This window comes from Grampus griseus (genome assembly GCF_964374135.1).
Source record: "Grampus griseus genome assembly, chromosome: 5".
NCBI lineage: Eukaryota > Metazoa > Chordata > Mammalia > Artiodactyla > Delphinidae > Grampus > Grampus griseus.
The window spans coordinates 49,640,720-49,664,999 of NC_138998.1; the positions used below are offsets into that span (position 1 = coordinate 49,640,720).

Here is a 24,280-nt window from a genome sequence, read left to right on the forward strand (position 1 = left end):
AGAGTATATAAATTTGGGATTGTCAAAGAATATCTGGGTCATGGTCTTAGTGTCCACTGATTTTTTTTTTTTCTGACTAAATAATTCTACAGGCATGTATTATAGACCCATCCCTACAGGCTTAACAAAGCAGGTGGTTTCTGCACTATTACAGTGATGTTAGAATTGGTTTAAGGACTTTTAAAAAAACATGGATAATTTTCTTTATTGGAGTGTTTGATTCCATTGTAGTCGAGTTGTGTTCTATGTGTATATAAAAATAAAGTAAAATCAAAAATATTTTCATGTTAGGAATGACTTTAAAAACTCAGTTTCAAGAAAGCAATTGGAATGTCTTAATCACTCCATAGAGATCTGAAAGGATTTCCTTTTGATTTCTTAAAATGACAAAGTGTGTTTACCTTGGGAAGAATTTGAATACTTAAGACTGAAAGATTATTGACACAGTTACTGTACAGGAAAAATAAATTGCCTTGAAATAACCGTTATATTTCAAGATAACAAGAAGCACTAGGGATGAAGCTTGTACTGCTTTTCCTTGAATGATCCTGTTTTCTCTAGTTAATGTATTTCCAGATTAAAAAAATTTTAATATCCCAGCAGTGTTTTTCCTGTGGTGAATTATTAATAGAAGCAAAATACATGGAAATTAAAGGTTTAGTTTTTAAAGATGAAATGGTTTTGATCTTAATAAATAGTTTTAAAATGCAGATAAATTATGGTCCATACAGTAAATAAAATTGACTTTCAAAGTTGCATATTCTGAAAGCTTAATATCCAAGTTAAAATAATTGTTGCAGTGGTTTTTCCCTATGTTTTATGACTTCATTCAGTCAGTAAATATATTTCTTTTTTTTCCCTTTTTTTTTGAACTTAATTTTATTTTTTTTTTATACAGCAGGTTCTTATTAGTCAACCATGTTATACACATCAGTGTTCACATGTCAATCCCAATCTCCCAATTCATACCACCACCTCCCCCGCCACTTTCCCCCCTTGGTGTCCATACATTTGTTCTCTACATCTGTGTCTCAATTTCTGCCCTGCAAACCGGTTCATCTGTACCATTTTCTAGGTTCCACATATATGCGCTAACATACGATATTTGTTTTTCTCTTTCTGACTTACTTCACTCTGTATGACAGTCTCTAGATCCATCCACGTCTCTACAAATGACCCAATTTTATTCCTTTTTATGGCTGAGTAATATTCCATTGCATATATATACCACATCTTCTTTATCCAGTCGTCTATTGATGGGCATTTAGGTTGTTTCCTTGACCTGGCTATTGTAAATAGTGCTGCAGTGAACGTTGGGGTGCATGTGTCCTTTTGAATTATGGTGTTCTCAGGGTATATGCCCAGTAGTGGGATTGCTGGGTCATATGGTAGTTCTATTTTTAGTTTTTTAAGGACCCTCCATACTGTTCTCCATAGTGGCTGTATCAAATTACATTCCCACCAACAGTGCAAGAGGGTTCCCTTTTCTCCACACTCTCTCCAGCATTTGTTGCTTGCAGATTTTCTTTTTTTTTTAACATCTTTATTGTAGTATAATTGCTTTACAGTGGTGTGCTAGTTTCTGCTTTATAACAAAGTGAATCAGCTATACATATACATATATCCCCATATCTCTTCCCTCCTGCATCTCCCTCCCTCCCACCCTGCCTATCCCACCCCTGTAGGTGGTCACAAAGCATGGAGCTGATCTCCCTGTGCTATGTGGCTGCTTCCCACTAGTTATCGGTTTTATATTTGGTAGTGTATACATGTACATGCCACTCTCTCACTTTGTCCCAGCATACTGTGTCCTCAAGTCCATTCTCTAGTAGGTCTGCGTCTTTATTCCCACCCTGCCCCTAGGTTTTTCATGACTTTTTTTTTTTTAGGTTCCATATATATGTGTTAGCATACGATATTTGTTTTTCTGACTTACTTCACTCTGTTTGACGGTCTCTAGGTCCATCCACCTCACGACAAATAACTCAATTTCGTTTCTTTTTATGGCTGAGTAATATTCCATTGTATATATGTGCCACATCTTCTTTATCCATTCATCCAATGATGGACACTTAGGTTGCTTCCATGTCCTGCTTATTGTAAATAGAGCTGTAGTGAACATTTTGGTACATGACTCTTTTTGAATTACGGTTTTCTCAGGGTATATGCCCAGTAGTGGGATTGCTGGGTTGTATGGTAGTTCTATTTTTAGCTTTTTTATGGAACCTCCATAGTGTTCTCCATAGTGACTGTATCAATTTACTTTCCCACCAACAGTGCAAGAGGATTCGCTTTTCTCCACACCCTCTCCAGCATTTATTGTTTGTAGACTTTTTGATGATTGCTGTTCTGACCCGTGTGAGCTGATATCTTATTGTAGTTTTGATTTGCATTTCTCTGATGATTAATGATGTTGAGCATCCTTTCATGTGTCTGTTGGCAATCTGTATATCTTCTTTGGAGAAATGTCTATTTAGGTCTTCTGCCCATTTTTGGATTGGGTTGTTTGTTTCTTAGATATTGAGCTGCTTGTAAATTTTGCAGATTATTCCTTTGTCAGTTGCTTCATTTGCAAATATTTTCTCCCATTCTGAGGGTTGTGTTTTCCTCTTGTTTATGTTTTCCTTTGCTGTGCAAAAACTTTTAAGTTTCATTAGATCCCATTTGTTTATTTTTGTTTTTATTTCCATTTCTCTAGGAGGTGAGTCAAAAAGGATCTTGTTGTGATTTATGTCATAGAGTGTTCTGCCTTGTTTTCCTCTAAGAATTTGATGGTGTCTGGCCTTACATTTAGGTTTTTAATCCATTTTGAGTTTATTTTTGTGTATGGTGTTAGGGAGTGTTCTAATTTCATTCTTTTACATGTAGCTGTCCACTTTTCCCAACACCACTTATTGAAGAGGCTGTCTTTTCTTCACTGTATATTCTTGCCTCCTTTGTCAAAGATAAGGTGACCATATGTGCATGGGTTTATCTCTGGGCTTTCTATCCTGTTCCATTGATCTATATTTCTGTTTCTGTGCCAGTACCATATTGTCTTGATTATTGTAGCTTTGTAGTATAGTCTGAAGTCACGGAGCCTGATTCCTCCAGCTCCGTTTTTCTTTCTCAAGATTGCTTTGGGTATTCAGGGTCTTTTGTGTTTCCATACAAATTATGAATTTTTTTTCTAGTTCTGTGAAAAATGTCAGTGGTAATTAGATAGGGATTACATTGAATCTGTAGATTGCTTTGGGTAGTAGAGTCATTTTCACAATGTTGATTCTTCCAATGCAAGAACAAGGTATATCTCTCCATCTATTTGTATCATTTTTCATCAGTGTCTTATAATTTTCTGCATACGGTCTTTTGTCTCCTTAAGTAGGTTTATTCCTAGATATTTTATTCTTTTTGTTAGCAGTGGTAAATGGGAGTGTTTTCTTAATTTCACTTTCAGATTTTTCATCATTAGTGTATAGGAATGCAAGAGATTTCTGTGCATTAATTTTGTATCCTGCTACTTTACCAAATTCATTGATTAGCTCTAGTAGTTGTCTGGTAGCATCTTTAGAATTCTCTATGTATAGTATCATGTCATCTGCAAACAGTGACAGCTTTACTTCTTTTCCAATTTGGATTCCTTTTACTTCTTTTTCTTCTCTGCTGTGGCTAAAACTTCCAAAACTATGTTGAATAAGAGTGGTGAGAGTGGGCAACCTTGTCTTGTTCCTGATCTTAGTGGAAATGGTATCAGTTTTTCACCACTGAGGACGAGGTTGGCTGTGGGTTTGTCATATATGGCCTTTATTATCTTGAGGAAAGTTCCCTCTATGTCTACTTTCTGGAGGATTTTTATCATAAATGGGTGTTGAATTTTGTCAAAAGCTTTCTCTGCATCTATTGAGATGATCATATGGTTTTTCTCCTTCAATTTGTTAATATGGTGTGTGAAATTGATTGATTTGCGTATATTGAGGAATACTTGCATTCCTGGGATAAACCCCACTTGATCATAGTGCATGATCCTTTTAATGTGCTGTTGGATTCTGTTTGCTAATATTTTTTTGAGGATTTTTGCATCTATGTTCATCAGTGATATTGGCCTGTCGTTTTCTTTCTTTGTGACATCTTTGTATGGTTTTGGTATCAGGGTGATGGTGGCCTCATAGAATGAGTTTGGGAGTGTTCCTCCCTCTTCTATATTTTGGAAGAGTTTGAGAAGGATAGGTATTATCTCTTCTATAATTGTTTGATAGAATTCGCCTGTGAAGCCATCTGGTCCTGGGCTTTTGTTTGTTGCAAGATTTTTAATCACAGTTTTATTTTCAGTGCTTGTGATTCGTCTGTTCATATTTTCTATTTCTTCCTGGTTCAGTCTCGGAAGGTTGTGCACTTCTAAGAATTTGTCCATTTCTTCCAGGTTGTCCATTTTATTAGCATATATTTGCTTGTAGTAACCTCTCATGATCCTTTGTATTTCTGCAGTGTCAGTTGTTGCTTCTCCTTTTTCATTTCTAATTCTGTTGATTTGAGTCTTCTCCCTTTTTTGCTTGATGAGTCTGGCTGTGGTTTATCAATTTTGTTTATCTTTTCAAAGAACAAGCTTTTAGTTTTATTGATCTTTGCTCTCGTTTCCTTCATTTGTTTTTCATTTATTTCTGATCTGATCTTTATGATTTCTTTCCTTCTGCTAACTTTGGGGTTTTTTTCTTCTTCTTTCTCTAATTGCTTTAGGTGTAAGGTTAGGTTGTTTATTTGAGGTGTTTCTTGTTTCTTAAGGTAGGGATTGTAGTGCTATAAACTTCCCTCTTGGGACTGCTTTTGCTGCATCCCATATGTTTGGGTTCGTTGTGTTTTCATTGTCATTTGTTTCTAGGTATTTTTTGATTTCCTCTTTGATTTCTTCAGTGATCTCTTGGTTATTAAGTAGCGTTGTTTAGCCTCCATGTGTTTGTATTTCTTACAGACTTTTTCCTGTAATTGATACCTAGACTTATAGCATTGTGGTCAGAAAAGATACTTGATAGGATTTCAGTTTTCTTAAATTTACCAAGGCTTGATTTGTGACCCAAGAGGTGATCTATCCTGGAGAATGTTCCATGAGCACTTGAGAAGAATGTGTATTCTGTTGATTTTGGATGGAATGTCCTATAAATATCAGTGAAGTCCATCTTGTTTAATGTATCACTTAAAGCTTGTGTTTCTTTATTTATTTTCATTTTGGATGATCTGTCCATTGGTGAAAGTGGGGTGTTAAAGTCCCCTACTATGATTGTGTTACTGTTGATTTCCCCTTTTATGGCTGTTAGTATTTGCCTTATGTATTGAGGTGCTCCTATGTTGGGTGCATAAATACTTAAAATTGTTATATCTTCTTCTTGGATTGATCCCTTGATCATTATGTAGTGTCCTTCTTTGTCTCTTGTAATAGTCTTTATTTTAAAGTCTATTTTCTCTGATACGAGAATTGCTACTCCAGCTTTCTTTTGATTTCCATTTGCATGGAATATCTTTTTCCATCCCCTCACTTTCTGTCTGTATGTGTCCCTAGGTCTGAAGTGGGTCTCTTGTAGAAAGGATATATATGGGTCTTGTTTTTGTATCCATTCAGCCAATCTATGTCTTTTGGTTGGAGCATTTAATCCATTTATATTTAACGTAGTTATCAATATGTATGTTCCTGTTACTATTTTCTTAATTGTTTTGGGTTTAGTATTGTAGGTCTTTTCCTTCTTTTGTGTTTCCTGCCTAGAGAAGTTCCTTTAGCATTTCTTGTAAAGCTGGTTTGATGGTGCTCAGTTCTCTTAGTTTTTTTTTTGTCTGTAACGGTTTTAATTTCTCCATCAAATCTGAATGAGATCTTTGCTGGGTAGAGTAATCTTGGTTGTAGGTTTTTCTCTTTCATCACTTTAAATATGTCCTGCCACTCCCTTCTGGCTTGCAGAGTTTCTGCTGAAAGATCAGCTGTTAACCTTATGGGGATTCCCTTGTGTGTTATTTGTTGTTTTTCCCTTGCTGCTTTTAATATTTATTCTTTGTATTTAATTTTTGATAGTTTGATTAATATGTGTCTTGGCGTGTTTCTCCTTGGATTTAATCCTGTGTGGAACTCTCTGTGCTTCCGGGACTTGATTAACTATTTCCTTTCCCATATTAGGGAAGTTTTCAGCTATAATCTCTTCAAATATTTTCTCAGTCCCTTTCTTTTTCTCTTCTTCTTCTGGGACCCCTATAATTCGAATGTTGCGTTCAATGTTGTCCCAGAGTTCTATGAGACTGTCCTTAATTCTTTTCATTCTTTTTTCTTTATTCTGCTCTGCAGTAGTTATTTCCACTATTTTGTCTTCCAGGTCACTTATCCGTTCTTCTGCCTAAGTTATTCTGCTATTGATCCCTTCTAGAGAATTTTAAATTTCATTTATTGTGTTGTTTATCACTGTTTGTTTGCTCTTTAGTTCTTCTAGGTCCTTGTTAAACGTTTCTTGTATTTTCTCTATTCTATTTCTAAGATTTTGGATCATCCTTACTATCATTATTCTGTATTCTTTTTCAGGTAGACTGCCTACTTCCTCTTCATTTGTTAGGTCTGGTGGGTTTTTGCCTTGCTCCTTCATCTGCAGTTTCTCTTTCTTCTCATTTTGTTTAACTTACTGTGTTTGGGGTCTCCTTTTCGCAGGTTGCAGGTTCGTAGTTTCCGTTGTTTTTGGTGTGTGTCCCTAGTGGGTAAGGTTGGTTCAGTGGGTTGTGTAGGCTTCCTGGTGGAGGGGACTAGTGCCTGTGTTCTGGTAGATGAGGCTGGATCTTGTCTTTCTGGTGGGCAGGTCCACGTCTGGTGGTGTGTTTTGGGGTGTCTGTGGCCTTATTATTATCTTAGGCAGCCTCTGTGCTACTGGATGGGGTTGTGTTCCTGTCTTGCTAGTTGTCTGGCATAAGGTGTCCAGCACTGTAGCTTGCTGGTCGTTGAGTGGAGCTGGGTCTTGATGTTGAGATGGAGATCTCTGGGAGATTTTTGCTGTTTGATATTACGTGGAGCTGGGAGGTCTCTTGTGAACCAATGTCCTGAACTTGGCTCTGCCATCTCAGTGGCACAGCCCTGACGCCTGGCTGGAGCACCAAGAGCCTGTCCTCCACACGGCTCAGAATAAAAGGGAGAAAAGAAAGAAAGAAAGGAAAGGAAGGAAGGAAGGAGGGAGGGAGGAGGGGGAAGATAAAACGAAATAAAATAAAAGAGTAAAGTAAAATTAAAAATTTATTTAAAAAAAAGTAATTATTAAGAAAAAAAGTTTTAAAGTAATTAAAAAAAAATAACGGACAGACAGAGCCCTAGGATAAATGGTAAAAGTGAAGGTATACCGGGAAAATCACACACAGAAGCATACATATACACAGTCACAAGAAGAGAAAAAGGGAAAAATATATATATATACTGTTGCTCCCGAAGTCCACCTCCTCAATTTGGGATGATTCGTTGTCTATTCAGGTATTCCGCAGATGCAGGGTACATCACGTTGATTGTGGAGATTTAATCCACTGCTCCTGAGGCTGCTGGGAGAGATTTCCCTTTCTCTTCTTTGTTCGCACAGCTCCTGGGGTTCAGGTTTGGATTTGGACACGCCTCTGCATATAGGTCGCCAGAGGGCGTCTGTTCTTCCCTCAGACAGGACGGGGTTAAAGGAGCAGCTGATTCGGAGGCTGTGGCTCACTCAGGCCGGGGGGAGGGAGGGGTTCGGATGCGGGCGAGCCTGCGGCGGCAGAGGCCATCTTGACGTTGCACCAGCCTGAGGCGCGCCGTGCGTTCTCCTGGGGAAGTTGTCCCTGGATCCCGGGACCCTGGCAGTGGCAGGCTGCACAGGCGCCCAGGAGGGGAGGTGTGGATAGTGACCTGTGCTTGCAGACAGGCTTCTTGGTGGCTGCAGCAGCAGCCTTAGCATCTCGTGCCTGTCTCTGGGTTCCACGCTGATAGCCACGGCTTGCACCCGTCTCTGGAGCTCCTTTAAGCAGCGGTCTTAATCCCTTCTCATCGCGCACCAGGAAACAAAGAGGGAAGAAAAAGTCTCTTGCCTCTTTGGCAGCTCCAGACCTTTTCCCGGACTCCCTCCCGGCTAGCCGTGGTGCACTGACCCCCTGAAGGCTGTGTTCACACCGCCAACCCCAGTCCTCTCCCTGCGCTCCCACCAAAGCCCGAGCCTCAGCTCGCAGCCCCGCCTGCTCCGGCGGGTGAGTAGGCAAGCCTCTCGGGCTGGTGAGTGCCGGTCGGCCCTGATCCTCTGTGCGGGAATCTCTCCGCTTTGCCCTCCGCACTCCTTTGCTGTGCTCTCCTCCGTGGCTCCGAAGCTCCCTGCCTCCACTACCCACAGTCTCCACCCACAAAGGGGCTTCCTAGTGTGTGGAAACCTTTCCTCCTTCACAGCTTACCCACTGGTGCAAGTCCCGTCCCTATTTTTTTGTCTCTTTTTTTTCTTTTTTCTTTTGCTCTACCCAGGTATGGGGGGGAGTTTCTTGCCTTTTGGGAGGTCTAAGGTCTTCTGCCAGCGTTCAGTAGGTGTTCTGTAGGAGTTGTTCCGCATGCAGATGAATTACTGATGTATTTGTGGGGAGGAAGGTGATCTCAGCGTCTTACTCTTCTGCCATCTTGAACCTCCTCCCCTGCTTGTAGATTTTTTGATGATGCCTATTCTAACTGGTGTGAGGTGATACCTCACTGTAGTTTTGATTTTCATTTCTCTAATACTTAGTGATGTTGAGCAGCTTTTCATGTGCTTCTTGGCCATCTGTACGTCTTCTTTGGAGAAATGTCTGTTTAGGTCTTCTGTCCATTTTTGGATTGGGTTGTTTCTTTAATATTGAGTGCAAGAGGTGTTTATATATTTTGGAGATTAATCGTTTGTCCGTTGATTGGTTTGCAAATATTTTCTCCCATTCTAAGGGTTGTCTTTTCGTCTTGTTTATAGTTTCCTTTGCTGTGCAAAAGCTTTGAAGTTTCATTAAGTCCCATTTGTTTCTTTTTATTTCCATTACTCTAGGAGGTGGATCAAAAAATATCTTGCTGTGATTTATGTCAAAGAGTGTTCTTCTTACGTTTTCCTCTAAGAGTTTTATAGTGTCTGGTCTTACATTTAGGTCTATAATCAATTTTAACTTTATTTTTGTGTATGCTGTTAGGGAGTGTTCTAACTTCATTCTTTTACATGTAGCTGTCCAGTTTTCCCAGCACCACTTATTGAAGAGACCTACTGTTCTCCATTGTATATCCTTGCCTCCTTTGTCATAGATTAGTTGACCATAGGTACGTGGGTGTATCTCTGGGCTTTCTATCTTGTTCCATTTATCTGTGTTTCTGTTTATGTTCCAGTACCATATTGTCTTGATTACTGTAGCTTTGTAGTATAGTCTGAAGTCAGGGAGTCTGATTCCTCTAGCTCCTTTTTTTTTCCTCAAGACTGCTTTGGCTATTTGGGGTCTTTTGTGTCTCCATACAAATTTTAAGATTTTTTGTTCTAGTTCTGTAAAAAATGCAATTGGTGATTCGACACGGATTGAATTGAATCTGTAGATTGCTTTGGGTAGTATAGTCATTTTCACAGTATTGATTCTTCCAATCCAATAACATGGTGTATCTCTCCATCTGTTTCATCTTTAATTTCTTTCATCAGGGTCTTATAGTTTTCTGCATACAGGTCTTTTGTCTCCCTAGGTATGTTTATTCCTAGGTATTTTATTCTTTTTGTTGCAATGGTAAACGGAGATGTTTCCTTAATTTCTCTTTCAGATTTTTCATCATTAGTGTATAGGAATGCAAGAGATTTCTGTGCATTAATTTTGTATCCTGCAACTTTACCAAATTCATTGATTAGCTCTAGTAGTTTTCTGGTGGCAGCTTTAGGATTCTATGTATAGTATCATGTCATCTGCAAACAGTGACAGTTTGACTTCTTTTTTTCCAATTTGTATTCCTTTTATTTCTTTTTCTTCTCTGATATCTGTGGCTAGGACCTCCAAAACTATGTTGAATACGAGTGGTGAGAGTGGACATCTTTGTCTTGTTCTTGATCTTAGAGGAAATGCTTTCAGTTTTTCACCATTGAGAATGATGTTGGCTGTGGGTTTGTCGTATATGGCCTTTATTATGTTGAGGTAGGTTTCCTCTGTGCCCAATTTCTGGAGATTTTTTTTATCATAAATTGGTGTTGAATTTTGTCGAAAGCTTTTTCTGCATCTATTGAGATGATCATATGGTTTTTATTCTTCAGTTTGTTAATATGGTGTATCACATTGATTGATTGGCATATATTGAAGAATCCTTGCATCCCTGGGATAAATCCCATTTGATCATGGTGTATGATCCTTTTAATGTGTCGTTGGATTCTGTTTGCTAGTATTTTGTTGAGGAATTTTGCATCTATATTCATCAGTGATATTGGTCTGTAATTTTCTTTTTTTGTAGTATCTTTGTCTGGTTTTGGTATCAGGGTGATGGTGGCCTCATAGAATGAGTTTGGGAGTGTTCCTTCCTCTCTGATTTTTTGGAAGAGTTTGAGAAGGATGGTGTTAGCTCTTCTCTAAATGTTTGATAGCATTCACCTGTGAAGTCATCTGGTCCTGGACTTTTGTTTGTTGGAAGATTTTTAATCACAGTTTTATTTTCATTACTTGTGATTGGTCTGTTCATATTTTCTATTTCTTCCTGGTTCAGTCTTGTGAGGTTATATACCTTTCTAAGAATTTGTCCATTTCTTCCAGGTTGTCCATTTTACTGGCATAGAGTTGCTTGTAGTCTCTCAGGATGCTTTGTATTTCTGTGGTGTCTGTTGTAACTTCTCCTTTTTCATTTCTAATTTTATTGATTTGAGTCTTCTCCTCCTTTTTCTTGATGAGTCTGGCTAAAGGTTTATCAATTTTGTTTATCTTCTTAAAGAACCAGCTTTTAGTTTTATTAATCTTTGCTATTGTTTTCTTTGTTTCCATTTCATTTATTTCTGCTCTGATCTTTATGATTTCTTTTCTTCTGCTAACTTGTGGTTTTGTTTGTTTTTCTTTCTCTAGTTCTTTTAGGTGAAAGTTTAGATTGTTTATTTGAGATGTTTGTTGTTTCTTGAGGTAGGATTGTATTGCTATAAACTTCCCTCTTAGAACTGCTTTTGCTGCATCCCATACCTTTTGGATCATCGTGTTTTCATTGTCATTTGTCTCTAAGTATTTTTTGATTTCCTCTTTGATTTCTTCAGGGATCGCTTGGTTATTTAGTAACATGTTGTTTAGCCTCTGTGTCTTTGTGTTTTTTCCCATTTCTTTTCCCTGTAATTGATTTCTAATCTCATAGTGTTGTGGTCAGAAAAGATGCTTGATATGATTTCAGTTTTCTTAACTTTACTGAGGCTTGATTTGTGACCCAAGATGTGATCTGTCCTGGAGAATGTTCCATGCGCAGTTGAGAAGAAGGTGTAATCTGCTGTTTTTGGATGGAATGTCCTATAAATATCAATTAAATCTATCTGGCCTACTGTGTTATTTAAAGCTTTTGTTTCCTTATTAATTTTCTGTCTGGATGGTCTGTCCATTGGTGTAAGTGAGGTGTTAAAGTCCTCCACTATTGTGTTACTGTCGATTTCCTCTTTTATAGCTGTTAGCAGTTGCATTATGTATTGAGGTGCTCCTATGTTGGGTGCATATATTTATAATTGTTATATCTTCTTCTTGGACTGATCCGTTGATCATTTTGTAGTGTCCTTCCTTGTCTCATGTAACATTCTTTATTTTAAAGTCTTTTTTATCTTTTACAAGTATTGCTGCTCCAGCTTTCTTTTGATTTGCATTTGTATGGAATATCTTTTTCCATCCCCTCAGTTTCAGTCTGTATGTGTCCCTAGGTCTGAAGTGGATCTCTTGTAGACAGCATATATATGGGTCTTGTTTTTGTATCCATTTAGCAAGCCTGTGTCTTTTGGTTGGAGCATTTAATCCATTCACGTTTAAGGTTATTATTGATATGTATGTTCCTATTACCATTTTCTTAATCGTTTTGGGTTTGTTTTTGTAGGTTCCTTTCTTCTCTTGTGTTTCCCATTTAGATAAGTTCATTTAGCATTTGTTGTAGATCTGGTTTGGTGGTGCTGAATTCTCTTAGCTTTTGCTTGTCTGTAAAGCTTTTGATTTCTTCATCAAATCTGAATGAGATCCTTGCAGGGTAGAGTAATCTTGGTTGTAGGTTTTTCCGTTTTATCACTTTAAGTATATCATGCCACTCCCTTCTGGCTTGTAGAGTTTCTGCTGAGAAATCAGCTGTTAACCTTATGGGAGTTCCCTTGTATGTTATTTGTCGTTTTTCTCTTGCTGCTTTCAGTAATTTTTCTTTGTCTTTAATTTTTGCCAATTTCATTACTATGCGTCTCGCCGTGTTTCTCCTTGGGTTTATCCTGTATGGGACTCTCTGTGCTTCCTGGACTTGGATGGCTCTTTCCTTTCCCATGTTAGGCAAGTTTTCGACTATAATCTCTTCAGATATTTTCTCGGGTTCTTTCTGTCTCTCTTCTCCTTTTTGGACCCCTATAACGCGAATGTTCTTGCATTTAATGTTGTCCCAGTGGTCTCTTAGGCTGTCTTCATTTCTTTTCATTCTTTTTTCTTTATTCTCTTTTGCAGCAGTGAATTCCATCATTCTGTTTTCCAGGTCACTTATCCGTTCTTCTGCCTCAGTTTTTCTGCTATTGATTCCTTTTAGTGTATTTTTCATTTCAAATCTTGTATTGTTCATCTCTGTTTGTTTATTCTTTAATTCTTCTAGGTCTTTGTTAAACATTTTTTGCATCTTCTTGATATTTGCCTCCATTCTTTTTCCGAGGTCCTGGATCATCTTCACTATCATTATTTTGAATTCTTTTTCTGGAAGGTTGCCTATCTCCACTTCATTTAGTTGCTTTTGTGGGGTTTTGTCTTGTTCCTTCATCTGGTACATAGCCTTCTGCGTTTTCATCTTGTCTGTCTTTCTTTGAATGTGCTTTTTGTTCCTCAGGCTGCCGGATTGTAGTTCTTGCTTCTGCTGTCTGCCCTCTGGTGGATGAGGCTATCTAAGAGGCTTGTGCAATTTTCCTGATGGGAGGGACTGGTGGTGGAAATAGCTGGGTGTTGCTCTGGTGGGCAGAGCCCAGTAAAACTTTAATTCACTTGCCTGCTGATGGGTGGGGCTGTGTCCTCTCCCTGTTGGTTGGTTGGTCTGAGAAGACCCAACACTGGAGCCTACCCCGGCTTTTTGGTGGGGCTAATGGCAGACTGTGTGAGGGCTCATGCCAAGGAGTACCTCCCAGAAGTTCTGCTGCCAGTGTCCTTGTCCTCATGGAGAGACAGAGCCACCCCCCGCCTCTGCAGGAGACCCCCCAATACTAGCAGGTAGGTCTGGTTCAGTCTCCTGTGGGGCCACTGCTCCTTCCCCTGGGTCCCTAAGCACACACTACTTTGTGTGTGCCCTCCAAGAGTGGAGTCTCTGTTTCCCCCAGTCCTGTCGAAGTCTTGCAGTCAAATCCCCCTAGCCTTTAAAGTCTGATTTTCTAGGAATTCCTTCTCCCGTTGCCAGACCCCCAGGTTCGGAAGCCTGACGTGGGGCTCAGAACCTTCATTCCAGTGGGTGGACTTGTGTGGAATAAGTGTTCTCCAGTTTGTGGGTCACCCACCCAGCAGTTATTGGATTTGATTTTAATATGAATGTGCCCCTCATACCATCTCAGTATGGCTTTTCCTTTGTCTTTGGATGTGGGGTATCTCTTTTGGTGTGTTCCAGTGTCTTCCTGTCGATGATTGTTCAGCTGTTAGTTGTGATTCCAGTGTTCTCACAAGAGGGAGTGAGAGCACGTCCTTCTATTCTGCCATCTTGAACCAATCTGTCCAGTAAATATATTTCTTGAGCACTTATTCTGTGTCAGATCTTGCCCTTACAGAGCCTAGATTAAAGGAGAGTCAGACACAAAAATAATTCCTTAGTTAATTAATTGCAATTGTAAATTTTAGGAAGGAGTAGAGTTTTGTTTGTTTGTTTTTTGAGGACACATATTACAAGACCTGGCCTGTCCTGAGAGTCAAATACCACTTCTTAATCTGGCAAGGATGAATGGGCGTTAGCTGGTTGAGGAAGGAATAAGGTGGGCAGAGATGAAGGAGTGCAGAGAGAGCATTGCAGACAGAGAGAACAGTATGCTTGATGGTTTTGAGGCAGGGAGGAACAAAGCTTGCTCTAAGAACTATAAGATGAATGTGACACTGACATCCTTCCAGTTTCTAGAAATATACAGTCATTATTTTAATAGTGTTAATGTTGCACATGTTAATTTTTTTTAAATTTCAATAGGTAAAATTTAATACTTATTCATGATTTTTTAAATACATGTATGTTTTGATGAGGATTATTAAAACACGCACAAACACACACAAACACACACACCTAGCATCACACTTAATGGTAAAACTGATGCTTTCCTGCTGACAGGCATGGTCACAATGGTCATGAACAAGAGAAGAATGTCTTCTATTCAACATTGTCCTTGAGATCTTAATCAGGTTTTTTTTTAATTTATTTATTTTTGGCTGCGTTGGGTCTTTGTTGCTGCGCGCAGGCTTTCGATAGTTGCGGCGAGCAGGGGCTACTCTTTGTTGCGGTGCACAGGCTTCTCATTGCGGCGGCTTCTCTTGTTGCGGAGCATGAGCTGTAGGCGTGTGGGCTTCAGTAGTTGTGGCTCACGGGCTCTAGAGCGCAGGCTCAGTAGTTGTGGCACACGGGCTTAGTTGCTCCGCAAAATGTAGGGTCTTCCCAGACCAGGGCTCGAACCTATGTCCCCTGCACTGGCAGGCGGATTCTTAACGACTGCGCCACCAGGGAAGTCCCTCTTTGGGAGAGGTACTGAATAGGAGGGGCAAGGGTCTTGTACGGTGCTGAGAATAATTTATATTTGATTGTGTTGTGAGTATATGAATGTATACGTTTCTATAAGTTCTTCAAGCTCCATTCTTCTGATCTGTGGACTTTATTTATATGCACGTTATACCTGCTAGTGTTGGAGGGTCTCCTGCAGAGGCAGGGGTGGCTGTGTCTCACTGTGAGGACAAGGACGCTGGCCTCAGAAGTTCTGGGAAGTATTTATTCCTTGGCATGAGCCCTCCCAGACTCCGCCATTAGCCCCACCAAAGAACCCAGGTAGCACACCTGGTAATTTTTAACTACAGTTTTTTAAGCTTTGTTATGTCCTTTAATTTATATTTATATATAAATTAGTGATTTTTTTTTTTTTTTACTTTTGTTATCTAAAGGAACTAAATGAGATTAGAACTTAAAACTGAGGTTCTTAAAAGAACATACTTTGCCATGGCATCCGTGGTTTAGTCTTTCGGAAGTTGTCTTCTGATAACTAAATATCTATGTTATATGACTAAAACACTGACATTTAGGTAATAGATTCAAAAATTTGTGTGTGTGATGGGTCTTATTTGTAATATTTATTTTATACTGTTCATTGTTATTTCCAGGTTCTATACACGCTTTTTTTTTCCCCAAAAAACATTTTTCTTATAAATTGCTTTCTATTGTTACACAGTAGAGTCAGGTCAGTAATAGATACTTGGGAATGGTATGCAACAGTGTTAGGTCAGAAACTCATTTCTCTTTCAATTTTCCTTTGTAAGTTATAGTTCCTGGTTCTTTTTCTTCTTTAATTGTTGTTTCTGGTTTAGTGAAAGAAAAAAAGGAATTGTCTGAAAGAAAAGGTATCTTAACATTGGTTTTTTTTTTATTTTTTTTTTAGTTATATAGCATAAGCAACACAGGAGAATTCACTTAGCTAAATTCAAATGCATGAACTTACCCCCCTCAAATTTGAACCATATCTAAGATATAGCCTAAGTTTTGTGTTTATACAAGATTCTGTGCCACATACTTCTTATCTAGTACATAAATTTAGGTACTGAAACCGTTGAAGAGTATTAAATTGAAATTACTGTGTTATTTTGGCAGGTTATTCTCGTTCAAGTTAATCCAGGAGAGACTTTTACAATAAGAGCGGAGGATGGAACGCTTCAGTGCATTCAAGGTAAGGAAGTTCTTTGTAAGCCTTCTAATCAAAGAAGTTTTCCTTTATTTATTATTTTATAGAAGTAGAGTTTATCTCTGAGTCTGCATGTGATTTTCTAGAAGTAAAATTTATCTTGGATTTTTGGGGTTTTTTTGTTTTTGCTTTTATTAGGGGCTCCTTAGTGCTGATGTGGGCCTGTGATATATAAGTGACAAAGTTAAATATCTTGAGTATTCTATTGACTTTTAAGTGAATTAAATAAACTTGGGAAAGCTTGCATTGTTTTCATGTATTATGGAACTTGGTAGTCCTGAAAAATGCAGAGATTTTTAAGAGAGCTTAAAATTCCAGATGAGAACAGCAAGTACTTTTTCAAATTAGGTAAAAGTTTCAAATACATATTGTGATGCTATCCAAATGATTTTTTTAGGGGTAAAAATATGTATTAAATATCTGTTATTTATTACTGAGTAACAAATTACTTAAATTTAGTAGCTTAAAACAGTTCTTGTCTACAGTTTCTGTGGGTCAGGAATTTAGGCACAGCTTAGCTGTGTCCTATGGCTCTGGGCCTCTCGAAATGCTAAAATCCAGGTGTGGGCTAGATAGAGCTGCAGTCACTGTAAGGCATGTCAGAGTGTCAGTCTGTTTCCAGGCTCGCCTGAGTGGTTGTTGGCAGGATTTAGGTTTTTTTTGTGGGCTAGTGGCAGGCGGCTTCCCTCTGTTCCTTGCTAAGTGGCCTCTCCATGGGGATGCTTACATTATGGCGGCTTCATCGGAGCAGGGACTAAAGGGCAAGAGGGAGTGGTATGTCCAGCCCACTCCAGAAAGGGGATTACACAGAGTATGAATACCAGCAGCCAACTTTTAGAAAGCGGCCCACCACCGTCCACCCTCGGCCCTGAGTAATTCATGTCTCTCCCGTATGCAAGATACGCCCTCCTAAGATCTCCAAAACTCTTATTCCAGTACAACATCAGCTCAGAGTCCAGAGTCTTGTTACCTAAATAAGCTCCAGGAGTAGGTGAGGCTCCTTGGGTGTAGTTCTTTAAGTACCGCTCCTAGGGCATTTCAGTTAATTTCTAGTTTGTGTAATACCGGTGCCTCTTCTCTGTAGTTCACTAAGGAAAGAAAGACGCTTAGGTACTCTGATCCCTATGGGGTTCTGTGTAGGAAGATCAATCCAGATATGGAGTTAGTGTACAAATACTGCTGTGGTGGAGGGCACTGTGTGACAGCTCTTTTTGGCAGTGATTGGGATTATGGGGCAAATGGTAAATTGGCCTGTAATTGAGTTCAATACTAGGTTATTGATTAGACTGGAATCTGACCAGAGGTCTTACTTTAATACTTGGGCTTGCTCACCAATATATAAAGAAAATGAAGGGAAATGCCCTTTAGTTTTAGTTTTCCATAATGAGCTGCATGGAAAAAGTTGATCTTCGTATTGTTTTGCATAATAGCAGAGTGTGCTGCTGTGTCGTTTCATTACTTGTTTTTGTAACTATAAGAACAAAAATTTAGGAAAACAATTAAAACTCATTAGGCTAGAATCCTAGTGAGTTTTAATTGCAGTTAATCTGAAATGATTTAACCATTTTATTAATGGTTTTTTTCTGATCGCATTCATTGTGTCCCTGAAATTGATCTTGGTGTTCTAAACCATTTAAAAACCAAACCTAGTCTTCAGTGATAGATCACACAAAGGAACTTCAGGTAAAAGAAGAGAGAAAAATATTTTAAAATAGTATGGGTTACAGAATCTTCTACCTACTTGTAGAACTGTAACAGATATTATCAACAAATAAAACCCCAAGATTCACTCTGTATCTTAAAAAAAAAAAATCACACTAGTAAAACTAGATGAAAAGTTATTTTACCTACATAGAATGAAGCTGGTGTTTCCAGTTCAGTAAGAAAATAGGTGAGCTTCTGGTCATGGTAACATTGGAAGCTTATGCTTTGGCTAGAAGACTGTGTCCCTCTACAGCTGAGTATGTGTAATAGAGTCTATAAAAGCACATTGCTGAATGGATCAACATATATAAAATCCACTTTTTCATGCCACCTGCTTTTACTTTTGGTGTCTGAAGAGTGTGTGTGTGTGTGTGTTCATCTAGTTAGCCTCTTCCTCACTTTTTGTGGGTCCAATTCGTAACTGGCATTCTCTGCAGGGAATTTAGCAAGTATATTGCTCTGTCCACAATGGAAGCTTTGTATTTATTCATGATGGTACTTGGAGATAAGTGACACTAACACCCCTTTCAGTGATTTAAAAAAATGCCATTCACTAAAGAGGAATTGTAGAGCCGTTTATCTTTGGCTTACTGAGCCTTCCTATTCTTTGTTCTCTTCTGAACACCCAGGTACTGTGGTTATCTTTATTTGGACATGTTGGTACCTGGCCCAACTAATTGAAATGACACAGGACAGGATGAGGGTGACCTGGAACCCCAAGTGGTTTGCTAGGGCTTGGGAGGCCCTGGGACAACAGGATCAACTGCAGGAACTGGAAGGAACCCCAGTCCAGACCCATTGTTGGCCACTCATGCATAACTGGCAGCCACTCAGCCCAGGTGCTCTCATTCCCCCCTTCACGTGAGTTCCAGTGTGAGTTAATGAATGCTTCACTCCAGGTAGGCAGAGCATATCAACATAGAATGTGGGAATAGGCAATATGTTTATAAATTCCAACACAAGTTGTTATTATCCTTTCACTGTGATTAACATCCCTATCATTGCTAATATTTATTCAACTCTTAGCCTTATGCATTCTCTCATTGAATGGGTATGACAGATACACATGAGGAAGCTGAGACCTGTAGAGGCTAATTCACACATCTAAAGTCATATAGTGCAGCTACATATAAAAGAATGAAATTAGCACACTCCCTAACACCATACACAAAAATAAACTCAGAATGGATTAAGGACCTAAATGTAAGGCCAGACACTATAAACTCTTAGAGGAAAACATAGGCCGAACACTCTATGACGTAAATCACAGCAAGATCCTTTTTAACCCACCTCCTAGAGAAATGGAAATAAAAACAAAAATAAACAAATGGGACCTAATGAAACTTAAAAGCTTTTGCACAGCAAAGGAAACCATAAACAAGATGAAAAGACAACCCTCAGAATGGGAGAAAATATTTGCAAATGAAGCAACTGACAAAGGATTAATCTCCAAAATTTACAAGCAGCTCATGCAGCTCAATATCAAAAAAACAAAAAACCCAATCCAAAGATGGGCAGAAGACCTAAATAGACATTTCTCCAAAGAAGATATACAGAGTGCCAACAAACACATGAAAGGATGCTCAACATCACTAATCGCTAGAGAAATGCAAATCAAAACTACAATGAGGTATCACCTCACACTGGTCAGAATGGCCATCACCAAAAAATCTACAAACAATAAGTGCTGGAGAGGGTGTGGAGAAAAGGGAACCAACCCTCTTGCACTGTTGGTGGGAATGTAAATTGATACAGCCACTATGTAGAACAGTATGGAGGTTCCTTAAAAAACTAAAAGTAGAATTACCATATGACCCAGCAATCCCACTGTTGGGCATATACCTGGAGAAAAGCATAATTCAAAAGAGTCATGTACCACAGTGTTCGTTGCAGCTCTATTTACAATAGCCAGGACATGGAAGCAACCTAAGTGTCCATTGACAGATGAATGGGTAAAGAAGATGTGGCACATATATACAATGGAATATTACTCAGCCATAAAAAGAAATGAAATTGAGTAATTTGTAGTGAGGTGGATGGACCTAGAGTCTGTCATGCAGAGTGAAGTAAGTCAGAAAGAAAAAAACAAATACCGTATGCTAACATATATATGGAATCTAAAAAAATAAATGGTTATGAAGAACCTGGGAGCAGGACAGGAATAAAGACGCAGACGTACAGAATGGACTCCAGGACATGGGGAGGGGGAAGGGTAAGCTGGGACAAAGTGAGAGAGTGGCATGGACATATATACAACTACCAAATGTAAAATAGATAGCTAGTGGGAAGCAGCCACATAGCACAGGGAGATCAGCTCCATGCTCTGTGACCACCTAGAGGGGTGAGATTGGAAGGGTGGGAGGGAGATGCAAGAGGGAGGAGATATGGGGATATATGTAAATGTATAGCTGATTCACTTTGTTATAAAGCTGAAACTAACACACCATTGTAAAGCAATTATACGCCAATAAAGATGTTAAAAAAAAATAATAAAGTCATCTAGTGAGAAACAGCAGAGCTCTTTATTGCCTTGCTCCGTGGCTTTACGTCAGGGAATCATGAACTCAAATCGACTCCATTTTCTTGGGCACGTGACAAGAGCAAGATGGGTTCCTATTCCTGGAGTAACAGGATTCTGGGAAGGATGCTAGGTGAGTACTCAGGTGACCAGAATGAGATAGAGATGGTTTGCAGAGCAAAAGTGGATGGTGGAGACTGGGTCTTTGGAATAAGACAGGTACCCTGTTAACAGAAGTGGGAGCAGGATAGTTCGATACAGGGAGTATTGATTTAGAAGTCCTTAAATTATCTCTGTCCAGAGTCAGGATTGGGCCCAGAGTTGGGCTGAGCTTCTAGGTGGGGCTTCCAGCTTCAGTTGCTGGAAGAGGAGGGGTACAATGGTAGAGGACTGGTTAGGAAAGGATCTGAAATTGAATCATATTGTAATGGAAACTTCTAAAAGAAGCATTTGTATTTAAAGTTAAGAGAATGAAGCTCTAGTTGTGCTTTTTCAACACCAGCCGGCAGATGGGGAGGTGTTTTTTCGGCGGGGAAGTGGAGTGCGCCTTCCGGGAAAGTTTGAAGTCATTCCCATTGCTTACACCGTGGTTGAAACTGTCAGCTTGATAGCTTTGCTATTGCAGCACTAGCCAGCATGGTAAGAATTGCTGGGGGCTGGGGGGTGGGGTTAGGGGGAGGGAGTGGAGCTGGTTGCAGGCCTTCCTGGAAACTTTGAAATTACACCCTATGAGGTCAACCTCCTCTGCTTGTAGTCGAATTTGTCAGCTTTATAATTTTCTCTATAGGACATTTATGACATCACTAGAAAGACCCCAGAAGCTCATTGTGGTGCCATGAAAAGGCAGTCTGGAAATTCAGAGCACATCAGTGTAAAGCATATGGTTACTCTGGGGAAAAAACAAGAGTTTGTTTTCATGGGAATGTCCTTGGTGATAAAGGAAGAAAAACACAGGAAACATACAATATGCTGTGAAAGCAGATTCATTTCTAATGGAATATTTCTCAATATTTCCATGAAACATGAATCATAGGTCTTGAAGGGGCCACAGAAGGTCATAGTTTCTTCTTACTTGGAGGCAGCACTATACCTATGGCATCCTAGACAAAAGATTTTTCTTTCCTAGGCCAGGTGAAAGTGTATAAAGAGCTAATTGTAAGGGAAAAAAGAATCTTAGCAATCAATATGAATTTTTTCCTTTGGTGAAATTCAGGAATTAATAGAGGGCAGCTGCAGGTCTCTCCCATTATTTTCATATCCTTGTCTGGGCTGAGGTGCTGGCAGTGCAGCCTTCCTTCCTGTCCACGCATGCCATCTTTTTATCTGGGCCATTTCTCTGCTCCCTGTAAAACGCTTCAGCCAAAACAAATACCACACTTCCTTTAAGCTCTAGGCTCTCTCCTTCGGCAGGGGTCCCCCCCTTCCCCCCGGACCATTTCAGTCCATTCTGACCTTTCTCTGCGTTCCTGGAGGAGCAGGTAGAGGTAGCACTGCATGTAACTATCTGGTTATATGTGTAAGCCTTTCCTTAGCCCTTGAGTTAGACTGTGAGTCCAGTTGTGACAGGAAACGGTGTATCCTCCACCCTACCTACCTCCAGCCACACAGCCTGACAATAATTACTGACTACTAGGCCCTTGACTAGCTCTGGCATTACATCCGATGTGATGATTTTTCTTTTAACTTCTACTATTGTGCCGGGAACTTGAAGATATTTAGTTAAGTGCTTTTAGGGGCCTTTAAAATCTCTATAGAAGAACTTTCAAATTTCAAATCACATTATAATTAAAGCTTATCAGTTTCCTTTAAAAAAATGTGTAAGTCTAAAGAACTTTCATATTAACCAGTAGTAATGCTGCAGTTTTTGTCTTTCAAGACTTATATTTCAAATCATGAGCCTGAAGAAAACAGGTGAATGTCCTGGTGATAACAGCAAACAACAGGTTAAAGTGAAATGCTTGGGAATACCATTATTCTAATAAAGAATAATATTTAAAGATATCTGATTACTAATGTTTCTTGTCCAGAATAATCTAGACATCTTTAAAAAGATTATTTACTCGGCTCATTTGTGGTAAGTGAGTAGAGACCTTGAAATGACAGCAGAATGTATGGCAGGAGGGAAACTTGAGGAGAGCCTTACTCTGAGATGGCTGTAGTTTGGCTTCTGTCAGAGTGTGAGACTTTCTCCCTCTCCTGCTTGCTCTCCTTAAGCCTTCTTCAGCTCCGTGTCTAAGTCCCCCTGCCCCACTGAGTGTGGGAACTGTATCATCGATGAACAGCATGCTCTGCTCACAGGCCCCTGTGAATGACACCATTGAGAGCCGTTCCACATTTTTGAATCTCCTCGTTTGTCTCCCACCCCACTCCCTGCCATATTCAGACTCCAGACTGTCACTGGGACCTTAAAGTTACTTTTTTTCCTCACTTGGTACTTTAAGTGCATTTATTAGCCTTGGTTGGCACATTAAAACACCGACCTGTCATTCTTTCTAAGAATTTTATGACAGATCCTAGTGGACTCTCTTTGTCTCTTGCTTTGTTGATTGAGAAATGACTTGAGTGATGTCATAGGTAGGGCTTGCAAGCTGAGGTAGACTGTCATTTCACAAGCAAAGCTTCTATATGGTCTATGCCTTTAAAGAAAACTCTGCATATAAGTGAGAAATTCCTATTTTACTGGCTTACAACCAAGGAAGAGGACCTGTTGCAAATGAAGTCTGTCTCCTAAGAGTGATTGAACCCTTGCCCTGGCTGAAATTTGCAAACAAGTCTTTTATCCAAACTATTTGGGTGAATTTTTTTTTTTTTTTTTTTTGCGGTACACGGGCCTCTCACTGCTGTGGCCTCTCCCGCTGTGGAGCACAGGCTCTGAACGCGCAGGCTCAGCGGCCATAGCTCTCGGGCCCAGCCGCTCCGCGGCATGTGGGATCCTCCCAGACCGGGGCACGAACCTGTGTCCCCTGCATCGGCAGGCGGACTCTCAACCACTGCGCCACCAGGGAAGCCCTATTTGGGTGATTTGAAAGTGAACTTACTGTCCTATGACTGCCTTTAAATAGTTTAGAATCTTTGCAAACTTTCATTACATTGAATATGTAATTGATTGTTATTTGACTGTATGTAATTACTTATGGAAAGTCTGTACTATAAGGCAAAAGAGTTTTTCCTGTTACAATTTTCTTATTTTGAGATCTTCTTTTTCTACACAAGAAACTGCTTTGAAAGTCAGTTCCTTTTGCATTTGGGGGTTTGTGAGGGATCGCTAATCTGAAATGTTACTGTGAACAGTTAAGGCCTCACTTGAGAAAATCTTTTAGAATTGAAAATATCTTTTAGAATTGAAAATACCGAGTTTTTGTCCAGGCTAGCCCCAGTGTCCTGCCCATCTTTCTGACTGATCCAGAACTGTATTTGGTAAGACTTAGTACATGTTTCCAGTGAGGCTCTAGGCTGAGAGAATCTGAGTTTCTAGGAATATCTGAATTATTCCACCAATGTGCCAGCTCATTTTATAACTTAAATATTAGATTTGGGACAAATCAGTCTCTTACCTGTGTGTGTGTAATGTTGATGAGAAATCACTTTTGGCATTTTGGAGAATACCTGATCTCTGAGGTGTTTGAGAGCCTTATTCTGGGCATGATGATTTGCCTTTTTTCTCATCCATGGACATGCAGAGCTGTTTGTGCAAATAGGAGTTCTGTATGCTGACCTGATAGGCCCCCTTTCAGACAATAGCTTGCTGCCGAGTAACTGGAAGTTTCCCACCAGAGTAGTCTCCATAAGGGTCGGTGAGTACTGATGGGCCCAGAGCAGAAAGTCCAGTTTATGGAGGGGGTGGGAAGAAAGTCTGTGATGATAAGTGTGGCTGTCATCATGCTGGGACTGAGTAATGTCATGAGACTGGGTTACATCAGTATCAAACCATGCTGCATCTCAAGGGAAAATTCCCAGAGTGTCTGCTGCTTTCTACCCTTCCCATTTATCTCGATTG

The 24,280-nt window shown here is 39.6% G+C and overlaps 1 protein-coding gene across 2 annotated transcripts in view; it reads left to right on the forward strand.

Moving 5' to 3' along the window:
* FNDC3B (fibronectin type III domain containing 3B) overlaps positions 1-24,280 on the forward strand; it is a 357,932-nt gene that overhangs the window by 88,708 nt on the left and 244,944 nt on the right. For both annotated transcript variants that reach the window (XM_082654911.1, XM_082654912.1), the window contains exon 3: positions 15,971-16,046. In XM_082654911.1, the coding sequence (XP_082511037.1) occupies positions 15,971-16,046 (76 nt within the window). The remainder of the gene's footprint in view (positions 1-15,970; positions 16,047-24,280) is intronic.